The sequence below is a fragment of the Camponotus vicinus genome, unplaced genomic scaffold (genome assembly GCF_025532165.1).
Source record: "Camponotus vicinus isolate PSW18456_S1 unplaced genomic scaffold, iyCamVici1.0 SCAF_5, whole genome shotgun sequence".
NCBI classification, from domain to species: Eukaryota; Metazoa; Arthropoda; class Insecta; order Hymenoptera; family Formicidae; genus Camponotus; species Camponotus vicinus.
Window position 1 is genome coordinate 20,922,160 of NW_028141977.1, and position 14,089 is coordinate 20,936,248.

The 14,089-nt window shown below is 32.7% G+C and overlaps 1 protein-coding gene across 7 annotated transcripts in view; it reads right to left on the reverse strand.

Moving 5' to 3' along the window:
- Window positions 1-14,089, reverse strand: part of Ssh (Protein phosphatase Slingshot) — a 106,190-nt gene that overhangs the window by 7,211 nt on the left and 84,890 nt on the right. For 5 of the 7 annotated variants that reach the window (XM_083099798.1, XM_083099796.1, XM_083099795.1 and 2 more), the window contains one exon: window positions 238-432. In XM_083099798.1, coding sequence (XP_082955924.1) covers window positions 238-432 — 195 coding nt within the window. Of the gene's footprint in view, window positions 1-237; window positions 433-1,242; window positions 1,305-6,110; window positions 6,682-14,089 lie in introns of those variants that run through there. The other 2 variants (XM_083099801.1, XM_083099802.1) reach the window with 2 other exon arrangements.

The following is a 14,089-nucleotide window of genomic DNA, read 5'->3' on the forward strand; positions in this document are numbered from 1 at the left end:
CAGCTGTTTCTCGACGGAAGAAGAATCGTTTTATACGTATATTCCTCGTCGATCAATTTCGTCCGAACGCAAATGTATCGGGGACGCCAGCTAAATCGAACGTCCGCGAAATCGCCCGACGAGAAGGCAACGCGCGACTTCTTCCAAGAAACGCAGGATTTCCGCGCGCGATCTATTATCTGGCTGTTGGCCAGGGTTGGAGTTTCGTCTGCGAACCGTGATAAGAGTTCGACTCACTTGGTGCGTACGCTATCCGGTGACGGCGGTCTCTTGGACTCCAGATTGTCCATGGCGTGCCATTCGTTGAGGCACGACCGATCGCTCTCGATCCGTTGCTCATAGTAACTGACCCAGTCGTGAGACAGTCCACTTAGAAAATAGTTTTGCTCGCGTGCCTTACCGGACACCTTGTGCAACGTCTGCAAGGCCGACCTGAGAAACGAAAAAAATGAGAATATTAGAATTTTTTGAAAAAAAGATTAAAATAAAAAAACTTTGGCTCCCATGCTCGCGGAGGGCTCGTGTTGTTTATTCGCTTCTCGACCTCGTTTTCCCCTAGTGTATTATGTTTTTTGCTAGAATAACCGAATTATCGATGCTGCGGTTTTACAACTGCTTCGTGACATTTCCCAAGCGTGAAGAAGCGAATCTATCTATCAGCGGGGTCTTCGGAAATCGACGGAAAGTTATCATCATCTGCGAGAACAAAGAAAGCACGTGTACTTTCTAAAGTATGAGCTGACGGTTTATACAAGAAATATCTTTGTGTTCCGGATTTCGTTGGACAGCGAGAGTCAATGTTGCGCATCGCGAGATACGTACCCCTCGGAAAATTACCGTAAGTAGTAACTTTCCCATTCGCCCCCGTTCTATTCCGAGACTAAGCGATGATTCTCACGACGTAATACTCGCTGCGTAAGGAAGCGAGTAAAAAAATATTAGCCAATTGCTTGAGAATAGGGACGCAACGACGTCTCGCTTTAAATCTTTTCAAAGTGCGAGGTGCAATCTCCATCGCGATGGAAAGACTCGAATAAACGTGAAGTTTAACGTAATTTTTAATATACGATTATTATTTTTGAAAAATGACGTATAAATAAAACCTTAAGAAACTTTTGTCAAGGGAAATAGAGGCTGTGCACGCGATCACTGATGTCGAGATTACTGCGTTGCAAATTTAAATTGCGACATTTGCTAAATGATCTGTTGGTAGAGACTGGTTGTAGAGACTCATATACATACATGATGTCATCGATATAGTTCGCTGAGCATCGCGTTGAAACGCTCATTGCTTCGTTCTAATAAAACAGATAATAATAACAGATAATAAGATAAATCTTACAATGTTATCGCAGCGAGACGTATGTAAAGTAATATAACATGAAAGAAAGTTTCACGATTCGTTCGTTTTTATTTTCCTCTAACAAATTGTATTCAAAATATGAAAAAAAGTGATCAAAAAATTGTGGAAATTCAATGCACAAAGATAGATATTTCAGACTTTCAAATAAATATTTTTTTCTACTTTTATTCTTATATAAAAGTAGGTATGCGTACTTTTGCTTCGTTTCCATCTTTTAAACTTGGCCGCGTTCGCTAACTGGTTTCCTGGTTTTAGATTGATATACATATAAACCAGTTCAATCGTTTCCTCTAGATGAGGAAAAGGATTTCCTGATAAATATTATCTCCGCCTTGTTTATTCGATACCTATCAGACTTGTTACTCGTATAAATTTTATTACATAAATTGAAAAATGCGATAAATTTGTAAGTTTTATTGACCATTTATATATCATTAAGATTTTCCATTTAAATTTTTGCTGATTTCTGATGTTTTATGTATATACTTTTACAAATTTAATAAATGAAAGTTTATTAATTTACGCGGTTTTTCGCATAAATTTTTATAGAAACTGCGATAGTTATCCTACAATATATGTTAAAGAAAGATTCTGATTTATGATGTCGATCTTTACATTTTATTTATGCATTAAAATTAAAAGTTTTGAAATAAAAATCTTAAGATAAAAATTAAAACAAATTTAAAAAAATTAAAACGATATAAGAAAATAAAATATAAAAAGTAATTTTAGTTTTTAAACAAATAATCTTTCCTGTTTGGTCACATTAGATAAATTTGATATACATTTATACATCTTACTATTAATTTCTTTACATGTATATATAATGAAACGAAACTAAAACTTGATCTCTAAAATACAAGCTTTCCTTATTTATTATCCTTATTTATTATTTGTGAATGCAGAAAAATCGATAACTTTTCATCTATCCCCGATTGATTATTTTCCATTCATTTCGCGAGGATCTCTTCAAGATTCAAGTTCGCGTACAATTTTTCTCTCTTTTCCGTCTTGTTACAACGCGAGAAACCACTTGACAAATATTTCCGATGACGTTTCGCGACCGTCCCGAAAAACGAAGAAATCTCGAACGTTGTTACCGTCAGCACTCGACCATGACAGTGCCGTCACATAAGAAGAAAGCGTGATCGAAGATATCCCCCTTCGCCACGTCGAACAAGTCAACAGTGTTCTCGGGAGAATCATCGGAACGTAAAGCTTACGGAACGCCGATTATCCTTGCTTCACGCAGTTGGAGGTCTTAGTGATCTTCGCTCTATCCCCATAATTGCGATGCCTGCCTTTCATTTTTGAAGAACGAATTGTGATAAGAAGCTTAACCGAGTGTCGGACACAATTGTTATGATCAAAATTATAACAATTTGTAAAAGGTACAATATTCAAAAATCATAAAGCTAGGAAGCAGAAACTTGATGTTTTCATCTTAAATCTCAACTTCCTGATTCAGTTCCGCTCAAATTCCACACACAGGTCAACTTTTTAATCATATTTGTATCAATCAGATAGAAATCTCTTTTAAAATAAATGATAACAAAATAATAAAAAAGAAATAATAAAATAAAGAAATAATAAAATAAAGAAATAATAAAATAAAGAAATAATTTTGAAATAAATTTGACATAAAATATAATATAAATATTTAAAAAAATATATAACTGTACATATATATATAACTATACATTTTTCTAAAATGTATACTTCAATTAAAACTGAAGCTGCAGATCTTTTATTCTTGTATTCCTCATTCTTGATGCTTCAAGAGAACAAATAGATAACGAAGAGGATATATAATTAGAATTCAATTCAGAAATACACTTGAGCACGCTATCACAAGAATTTACGCTTCTAGCGGTTCTCGCGTACAAAAGAAGATAAGTTGAAGACCGCCGTAGAAACTAAAGCTATAAAGTTCCAAGGATTCCAACATCCAGGAAGTCTGCCGGTTTCGCGGATTGCTATCGGGAAAGCTGGTCATAGGCTTGTTGCTAGAAAACCGCTACGAACGTACAATGGACGCTAACTCTCAATAGCGACTACGGGATTCATCATCGAGACGTCGTACGCATATATGAAGAGTATTATAACATCTAAAATATAATATTTCTGAAAGATTCCACATATAGAATATCAATTTAAAAAAATTAGATTTTTTAATATAATTCAATGTGCACGAGAAGAGAGATACTTTAAAATATTGATTATTCAATTTTCCGAAATAAGATTTCTATACTTTCCTATAAAAGACAAAAACTTAATATTATTTATATATATATGCTTAATTATTTTTTCGTGGAAACAATCCTCTATTCGATGAATGCATTAAATCAAATAGAAAATATGATAATATTAATTATTAATGTAGTTATAAAATTGCAAATGAAGAGTAACGGCATACACTGATTGTAAGTTACAATCGTGACGCTAAAAATATGTTGGAAATACCAGTCACGTAAGAAGAAATAGTCAAGAAATAAAGACATATAAGAAGAATTTAAGTGAGTATGCAAAGTATCCATATTTTACAAATACGAAGATTTTTCTTCTACGGCACATAGATAATCGACATCAGTCGAAGGTAAGCTTTTTTTGTACAGACTTCTGTCTGATTTCTATACGTCATATCTACGAGACGTTATGAATCAACAGAAAAAAACGAATGCATATATGTGATATATATATATATATATATATATATATATATATGTGTGTGTGTGTGTGTGTGTGTGTGTGTGTGTGTGTGTGTGTGTGTGTGTGTGTGTGTGTGTGTGTGTGTGTGTGATATATATATTTTTGTCAATATTAAGTTTAGAAAAAATCAAGATTTCTCCTTATTAAAAATTTAATATAAGATATATTAATTATCTTTCGTATAATTCTTTATTTCCGATATTAAGCACAATAACATTAAGCAAGTCTTAATTAAAAATTTAACTGAAATAATTTATTTGTAATAAAGAATAATAAAAAAAATTAAGATAATTATATTTACAATAGTTCTTTAAAATTCTTAATTTCTAATGATTTTATAATCTACAACTAGTCTATGATATATCCAGACATATTAAATTCTTGGACTTTAGTTTAAATAAATTTAAATATAGTTTTGCGACTTGGTGCGCGATATTCGCGGATATTCAGTTTCCATTTTCGTGAAGTGATCAATAAATCGATCAGTGGATTATAAACGCATATTGAAATTTAGGTCGATGTAACAGGAAAATTTTAGTATTTTTTTCACAAATCTCGCATTGCCACATAACACTTTGTCTAGGCTTTGATCCACGATTTATTCATGAATGATGACGAAACACGCATTGCATATCTCGTAATTTTATCTGCTCTACCGATCGCGAAGCCGCATTATTAAGAAACTTCTAGGAGGGAGGAACTGCTTGGCCTTTTGATGCCTTGACCTTCCTTAGGTAGCCGTATGAGTAATAAATTTCATTTCAAAGTTCTTGCAATGTTTCAAGCGAAGGAGATAACCGTCAGCCTTGCAATTTCTTTAACCTTTAAAGGGCAGATCAATTTCGTTAAGGGTCGGCAATACCTGTGTCCGGCATCTTGGATTACGGTTCCAGAGATGAGAGAATTCACACAAATAATTCTTGCCGTTTATAAAATGTGCACGTATGTACTTGTATGTTCCAATTGAAGTAGTCTTATAAATTTATTAATAAATAATATTCATTTATACAAACATAAATGCAAATGTACAAAAAAATGTGCACAAAAAATACAAAACACAAGAAAAAAAAATTTTTTTGAATTAAAGCATATTGATAATTATATTTTACAAAAAAATCTGAAATTGAAGTTAAAAGTACATTAATTATTAATAATATAGTAATCGTTTTCGAGTATTCCGTTAAATGAAATGAAAAATCTTAATCTTTCAAGTGTATTCTTACTCATGTTCAATCTTAATAATAAAATTTGATCACGTATATTTGATCAATCTTAATTATAAAATTTGTAAATTTTCTTGTGACTTTTACTTTATAATTCAAAATTTCAAGATAAAAAAACATAATTATTAATTTTTAATCTTCGAAATTTGATTTAAAATGTGCAAAAAAAAATTAAGAGACATTAGATTTCTAAATATTGCTCGAGTCACTCACGTCATTTCTACAATTTCACAGACTCGCTGGAAAATTTAAATTCTTTGGCGACGAATGTTTAGGGAAAACACGTGCCACTTTCTTAAGCGTAGTAAACACCATGCAAGAAATTGTTGCCGTTCCGCATCGACTCGGCAACGATTAGATAAGACCACTTCCGTTTTCTTGACGGTGCGTAAGAAACCGAGAGAGTGTTGCTACTCGTAGGAAAGATGTGTGTACGCGTATATGTCTTTACGCGTCAATTAACGTCTAGAAAAATTTTACGCAACGAGCGATGATCATCGACGGGAGCCGTCAGGATACTATAATTAAACTTTTACGTAATGGCCACCTTTGAATCTACGAGCAAGAGAACCAATAAGAGCGGCGGGTTAACGCACCGAAAATATATGGCCTGAATCTTTTCAAGGATAACACTCTGTACTCATCATAAATATATAGAATTTTCTTATGCGTCTTATATAAGCGATTTTTCTAATTAAACGATACTTTTTATATATTTTTAAGTCGTAAGAAATAATGAGTACATTTTAAATTAAGAAAAGTCGTACTATTATATAAAAATCTAAGTTGTCGAAAGAACTCGAGAGATTCATTACCTCGTTAAAACATAACATTCCCAATCGTAGTCAAATAATGTCTTAAAATTATCTTGATGGGAATTTGATAAATCCGCACTTGTCATTTCAAAATTAAAATTAATAACAACGAAAAAAATATAATATCCATGCATTTGTACTTGCTATTTATACATTTGCAAGAGCTACACGCATCTGTGTGATTACATCTTATATTCCACAATAATACTGTCTTTATCATCTTTTACCAACTTTTAAAATTTTCCACAATTATTATATTTAAATTGCACTTTTATTAAAAAAAAATTCAAGATTAATGTTTCCCACGGTCGTTGAAACAACCGAGAATTGTGACCCGGTCTAAGATGCGAGAGCTTTTACACGATCACCCGGCGAGAAGAACAGCGGGAGGCAGACTGAGCCTCTAGGCATGACATGATCGTTAATTGTAATGAGTCGCGTCATCGGTGGAACATAAATGGAACGGTTGGTGAAACGTCTGTTACAGACCCATCGCGCGAGTAGTCCCGAATCCCACTTGATGTCATCGCTAACACGCTGACATTCGATTAATCGATCTTAATCGGGAACACATTATGACCTACTAAATGAAACTAATTAAAAACTAAAGAGAGAGCGGGGTTTAGGCGTAAACTAGACTAACGTAAAATAAATTTTAAGATTATCTTCTAATCATCCTCTTTTTTAATAATAAAGTTATATTGCTAATTTAAATGTAGAAAAATAAGTGTATGTTTGTGTGTCAAGTGAAGCCGGTAAAGAGAGATATTTAATTGCTGAATGTGAGATGCACGCTCATCTCGCATAAAAGCCAAAAAAAGATGTCTCGTCTGTAGCTTGTCATCGTGCAAATCATAGAGATAACTTAGCCAATTATACAGGATGAATAATTGCATACAAGAAACGCGTATGTATGTTTCATGTATTCCACAGCTGTAAGTGTGTAATGTAAAATGTTTCTACGCAGGTATTTGAATAATATACTGCGACGTTATAATGCGTGAAAAATTAGTAGTACGATCGAAAATAAAATATGTATATTTAATCATTACTATACACACAAATAATGTATTTATTCATTATAAATATATTATATTAATGGAGAAGAAAATATTTTATACTCGTCCAAAATCATGTTATTTATATTTTGCTCCCTAACTTTATTCTTTATGTTTCCTAATTTTATAATAATTTACAAAAGTTACAGATAGAATCGTGCATTTGTAATATTTTCATTTGCTCGTGAATAGAATGTGATTTATATATAATTAAAAATTACAATTAAAAATAATTGCGTACTCGTTTGCTAATAATTATTTTGCGTGTATGGTACCTTCTGAGTTGTACGTATTATTACTCCTGCTAAGAGAATGCTAATTAATTAGCAGATTCTCATTATCTCTCACTCTCACTCTCAAACTTGTTCCATGTTCATCTGTTATGTATCTCGAATGACCATGTAAAAGGAAATACTCATTAGTATATATTGTACACATTTTTATATTAATATGTGTATGTGTCAATATCTCTCTTAATAATTTACAATAAAAAATCAAAATATAAAACCACCTAAAAAAAAATCAACATTTCATGGTGTTATAATTTGATTTTATTTAATGTATTACTTTATAATTTTATTTTATATAAATCACATTTCTTATTGCAAAATTTAAAATAATCTTTAATTGCAGAATTCAATCTCATATTATAATACTTGTTTCATTGTTATAATATTTATACATTGATTTCATATTTAAAAGAATTTTATAACAGAACAAGAAGCAAAGTTATGCAAATTAGAGTTGAGTTATTTTATGCATCTTGCGCAAGGAAAAGAATTTAATAAGCATCTATACAACTATGCACCTTGCAACGCATATTAAACAATTATTCGGAAAATATATAACCAGAATATACATAGATTATATAATTTTTCAGAATCAAACTGTTTCCTGTTGTTGGAAAAAAATTAAATACTTGAAAATCCAAAGCTGTTTTGTTGATCAAAATACGATTTTATTGCGTGCTACTGTATTGTCATTTTATACGTTAAAATGATTTCCTAAGTGAATTGTTATCTGGATGCGTGCCAAGACAGTCCGAGGAATGCGAAATCAAGCAAAAGAGAAAGCTCGAAGATAAATCGCCCATGGGTGAACAAAGAATTGCACGCATAACACGTACTTCCCTAACGAAACCCGAAATAATTGAGTGAAAACGTCGTGCATTTTTCCGTAAATGTTTGTCATTCAAAAATACTCTCGATTAAAACTGCACGATGAGAGATGATGCAATTTTATAATTAGACCAAATAGAATTAAAATCATATGAATCTGTCAAAATTGTCTCTCAATTAAATCAATTGTTTGAGAAAACAAATCAGTGAAGCGATTTGAATATTTCGAGAAATACGATATTCCCAACGTTGCATTCTTCCCCCTTTATAGTTAAATTTAAGAATTAAATTATTTTCAATAGAATATATGGTACATGTAAATATGATGTATATGTATATATTATGCACGACTAAAAATTTCTAAAATAATTCTTTGCAAAAATTTACAGATATTTCAGTCAAGCAATCTTTTATTTTCTTCTGCGTCCATCACAGCAAGTAAGTTCCATGAATTTTTCGTTTTTTAAGCGTGAATTTTTTTCCGACATTTCTTCCATGTTTCTAACTTTTAAAATTTTTTATATTTTTCTTCTTACATTTATAGCAATCTCATCTCTAAAAATTCAATATACTTGTAATCGAAAAAATAAGTAACGAGTAAGTCTAGATTAATTTACTTAACAAGATTTCCAAGCATTGGGAAAGATTGAATTTTAAATATGGATAGCCCTCTTTTTGAAATTCCTAATAATTCACAGAAATAGATAGAATAAAAAACAGTGTTATATAAAAAGTACAGGATATCAGCGTATTCTCAGTCGCCTCGACCTTGTCGAGTTATTCTTGTCAAGGTCATAGAATTGCCCCTACGAGGCTCAGACAGACGCGTCTCGTTTCCTTTGTACGCAATACGTAGCACCCTGTACTAAGCCCCTGTCGAGGGTTCGCAAGGCCACTCAGTTTCCCCGATTTGGAACAAAATTCGCTCGCAAAAACACGCTGTCTGATGCGCGTTGGCCAACCGTCCGTTGACAAATGCCTGTCATTATTCCGGAATTTGTCTTGTCATCACGTTAAAGAAAGATTTTTCTCAATCCTGATAGATGCAATATGCGGAGTTATTTTTACGTATCGCATTTATACGTTTAATATGTTTGATTAATATTGTTTACAAATTAATCTAAAAATTATATAATCAACTAAAAAATTAATAAATGTTTTGAAATAATACACGCAATTGTCACAAAATTGAACGAGTTTCGGTTTCCGAATACCAAATATTTCTTTATATATTCGTAAAGAAAATAATTATAGACAATAAATATGAATAATTAGTAATAAATCTTAAAATGTGTTGCAAAATAATATAATATGTTAAAGAGAAACATTAGCAATTTTTGCCATAAAATTCTCAATAAGCTTTTTGTTCACACAAACAGTATAAAATCGCAATAAAAAAAAAACTCGACTGATTCGCAAATAATGCAATGATATTCGAGAATGGAACAATGAAGGGAACCAGTCTGCTTATCGCGAAACGCAGATGCAGCTCGCCGCAAAAGCAGCAAAGATGCACCTGCTGCTTCTTTCTCCGTGTTCGACCAGTTCTCAAAGGCACCATGAATTATTTAGAAGCGTTGCGAGCGCAAGATACAAAAAATTTTCCTACAAATAATTTTCTTTATAAACAAAGTTATCATGTGACATATAATATTAGTATTATTATTATATTTTATTTCGAACAAAGTTAAAAACAGTGAAAACTGATTCGCCGATATCCTATGCGAGTTACATAACAATGTCAAAAAAGTGTAACAAGTCATCAGTTGATCCCTGATCAAATTTTTTAAATTACTCTTTTTATCTTTAGCAAATATTTTTTAAAGCACATTGAAAAGCATTAAAAAAATCCCTACATTATTCGAACGTCACGCCAAGATGGATCGCGAATTGCAAATGCATATCTGATTTAATATCGCGATAATGATTAATTTCCTTTTGGAATTTACTATAGTCCTAGAGAATAAAGACGGATGTCAAGAAGACAATATATCACGTTTGCCTATATGTGAAACTCGTTTAGCATCGAGAAAGATTCACTTGCCAAATCATATCTGACATTGCTGATTAATGATGTTCTAAATCGCATATCGCGCACTGATAACAAGAGATAACAGAGCACTTATCAATCGCATATCGTTTGGCCATTGATTTTGGCAAAAAAATAGGCTTATCATTTATTTTAATTATAAATAAATTCAAATGGATGTTGCATATTCGCTGATAAATTTTTTCAGTTTAATCTATTTGGTGATAAAACTCTTCCTCTCTTTCTCGGATATAGAAAAATATTTATTTAAAAAAGTTAAAATATTCCTTGCTCTTTTATACACCTTTAATCATTAAAATATTATTTGCATTTTCGAAACAAGTTTTTTATTAAGCTGCTTTCAATCATTTATAATTCAGAATTATAGAATCGCAACATCTTTTCGTTGAAAAAAAAGCTTGATTAAGGTTGATTTAAGAATGCAAAATAATTTTGAGCATCTTATATATGTATAAAAAAAAGTGTTAAATAATAGATATCACCCTGACAACGACTTTAAAAGTCAGTATGCAGAAATATCCTCCGGAATGTAATTGCGCATCGTAAAACGTTTCGAGAATATCATTATCCGCATCCAGAACGAAGAAAGTGTCGTAAAGAGAGGACGCTTATTCGCTCGACTTCTGTTATGGGCCTATTATTCCTATTTTGCGGTTAGGATGGCCCAAAGATCTTTACAAGAATCTTTACGTCGCGCAAAAGTGGAACAATCGTTGCGGAAATCTTTGTGTGTAGCCGCCTCTTGGCCTTCTTCCGCGAGATGTCTACGAGGGCTATCGCGAAAGTTACCGACGACAGCAAATCCATTTCGGCATTGTCAGCTTGCGCTATTTATTACGACAAGAACGGACGTAGACAACATGCATGGAAGTGAGACCGTGATTATTCCAAACAAATAAGGCGTTATATATCTTATATCGAATATATGGAGCACGAGCAACCTACGAACGCTCGAAATTGGAAAGCGAATCGGCAGCGATCGGATCAAGATCATCAATACGGGGTAACATGTGTTTGCGATTTTAGATAAGTGATATAGAAAAGTTGCGGTTATCGATTTATTTTTATATTCGCGCGCGCGATAATCTCTCCTGCGATATATCATCACTATCGGAATCATTCATTAGTTTCCACGATCGAGAGATGGCGATGAAATACTTTTGAAGAAAGTATTGTGATGAATCTCAACATATATTTTTCGAAAATATCTATGATAGAAGGTTGGGAAATTGTACGAATTTATCGCGTTTTCAAATCCAGCATAAGTACATGATTCAAGTCAACACATGTGAAATGAAATTTACTGACTCAGAAAAAAATATTTTACAATTTAATGAAAAAAAAAAAAATTAAAAAGGCAAATGACCGATGCTGTTAATTGGAAAAGAATTGATTTTTCATATTCGATTGTCGAGGAACATTTCGAACACGTGTGATTCTGAAAATATACCTTGATAATAATTTCAACTTGAATGTATACGTGTTTCTGTCATTTTCTCATACATTTATCAATTTCTTTTTCAAAAACGCAGACATTCAACGCGCCTGAATTTAATAATTTTTTTGCGAAATTAAATAATAATCGCGAGAAAACCGAAAAGATGTCCGAATCTTTCGCACATTTACATTTATTAATATTCGCGTAATAATTTACATTTCGCTCTGATATACTTATGTTCTTAATCGCGATAATTGCATTTAAATACATATTTTTAAAAGATGGATTAATATATTTTTACGATTTCTCTTTGGTGGAAATATTAATCTTTGTAGGTCATATTTTTTCCACTCTATTCTTATCATATATAGGTCATAAGGTCTTGTCGCAATTTTGGCTGTCTCAAAGTGCTTGAAAAGAAATCTATACATATTCCTTGACATTTGTAGAAGACGTTAACATCATATACAACAAAAATTGAAAAATAAATTTTAAACATTTCATTTTATTGATTAAGGGTCTTTGCGATATTCTATTATTAAAATAGAATCTCGATAAAGTCAAAATGACCCGTATGCGACCTTTAAGGGGATTAATTGCGTAGTTGCAAGTTCTTGGTGTGGTTTTTCTCTTTATCGTACAACATAAGCGTTTAAAGTACATCATGATTAAAAGAGCATCGTGTCTGCGTATGTGTATGTATATGTGCTCATTGGGTGCGAGAAGAGGCGCAGATATGAATTTAAGTCTGACTGTACCGCCGATAAATTTATCGGTGGTATGATCCACCATTCCCTTTGATCTTTCCATCGCGAGATAGCGCACAAAACTACGCAAGCTCGTCCCGTCTCCCCGACAACCTGTTCCCCAGGTGGCGGCGACAACAGTGAAAGGAATGGAAACGATTATGCCGCACGCTCGTGCACGGGAGCGAGAACGGCCGGCGGTGACATCAACGGGTGCCACCTCGGTTAAGGCGTTAACCAGCGGTCGCCGATAGGGATCTCTTTCTCTCTCTCTCTCGCTCTCTCCTCCGACACCCGGCGTGCAGTCTCCTACAGCCTACAGCCGGATCCTATGCACCGGACCGTGAAAAACAATTAAATGGAGCAGCGGCCGAATCGCGCATTGCGCTTTTGGTTTCATCGTGTGCAACTATGGATGAGAAACCCCCCGAGATTTATCTCGCTCGTAGAGCGAAAACGGCGAATAAATAATATAGATACCCATTAACCTTATTAAAAGCCTCTTGCGAGATTTCTTCGTGAAACTTTCGTTGCTCCGGAAGCAACGCTATGTGCGATCGAGAGACTCCAGATTTCTAAATTAGAAGTCGCGACAAGAATATTTACGATTCCGCAAAAACGAGAAATTTATAATTATGCGCACCGAGAAATAAGTATACGATCGTTTTTATTTATATATACACATTTTACGATAATTATTGAACAATCATATATTAATTTCTGCCGATCGAATATGATAGTTTAATAGGATGATTTGGAAAAAAGACTAAAAGGAGAGAGGAGATATATGATATAAAGCAACGCTCGCGGCTAAGCTTTCCCGAGCTAGATCGACTTCTAGTACCAGAGGCAACTCGACGAAGGATGTACGGTGACATATTTTCTACCTTCGAACGAGCACCGAGGCTACTAGGATAATAGGATAACGGTCAGCTTTCCAACCAGAACAAATTCTAATCTCTAACGACCCTTTGTCATTGTTTGTTATACAAGATTCGATTCTTAAAACGAGTCGGCGAAGAAAGAAAAGAAAAAGGTGCGTAACCGACTTAAAGTTAAAAAGTATGTAAATTATTTTCGTGAAGATATACTGCCGTAACGAATGACGACAACTGAACTAAGCAACAGCTAAAGACTTGAGAATGTTGTAATGCAGAAGCTAAATGAGGGGGACAGTAACATATTAATTAAAATTGATAAAACTTTTTTTTCTCTCTTGCAAAGTATCTATATTATCTTTCCGTATGCAAAAAAAATCCAGCAAAAATGTCCAGCTTTTCTTTAATATGACATAAGAATGTAAACTTGTGTTCCATAAAATTACCAGAATTGTCAAAGTGCAATATATATTTCAGGGCTTATAAAATTGCAAGAATTGTTTTGTGTAAAATTATATAAATAATTTAATTTTATGCAAACTAATTTATTTTTTACTTTTTAAATTAATCTCCTCAAACTGGATTATTATTAATTTTAATTAATTTCTATTTTACACATATGTTTAAATTATATTATTTTATTTTACGTATAAATACTAATAATAAACAAGTCAAAGAAAATAACAAATTA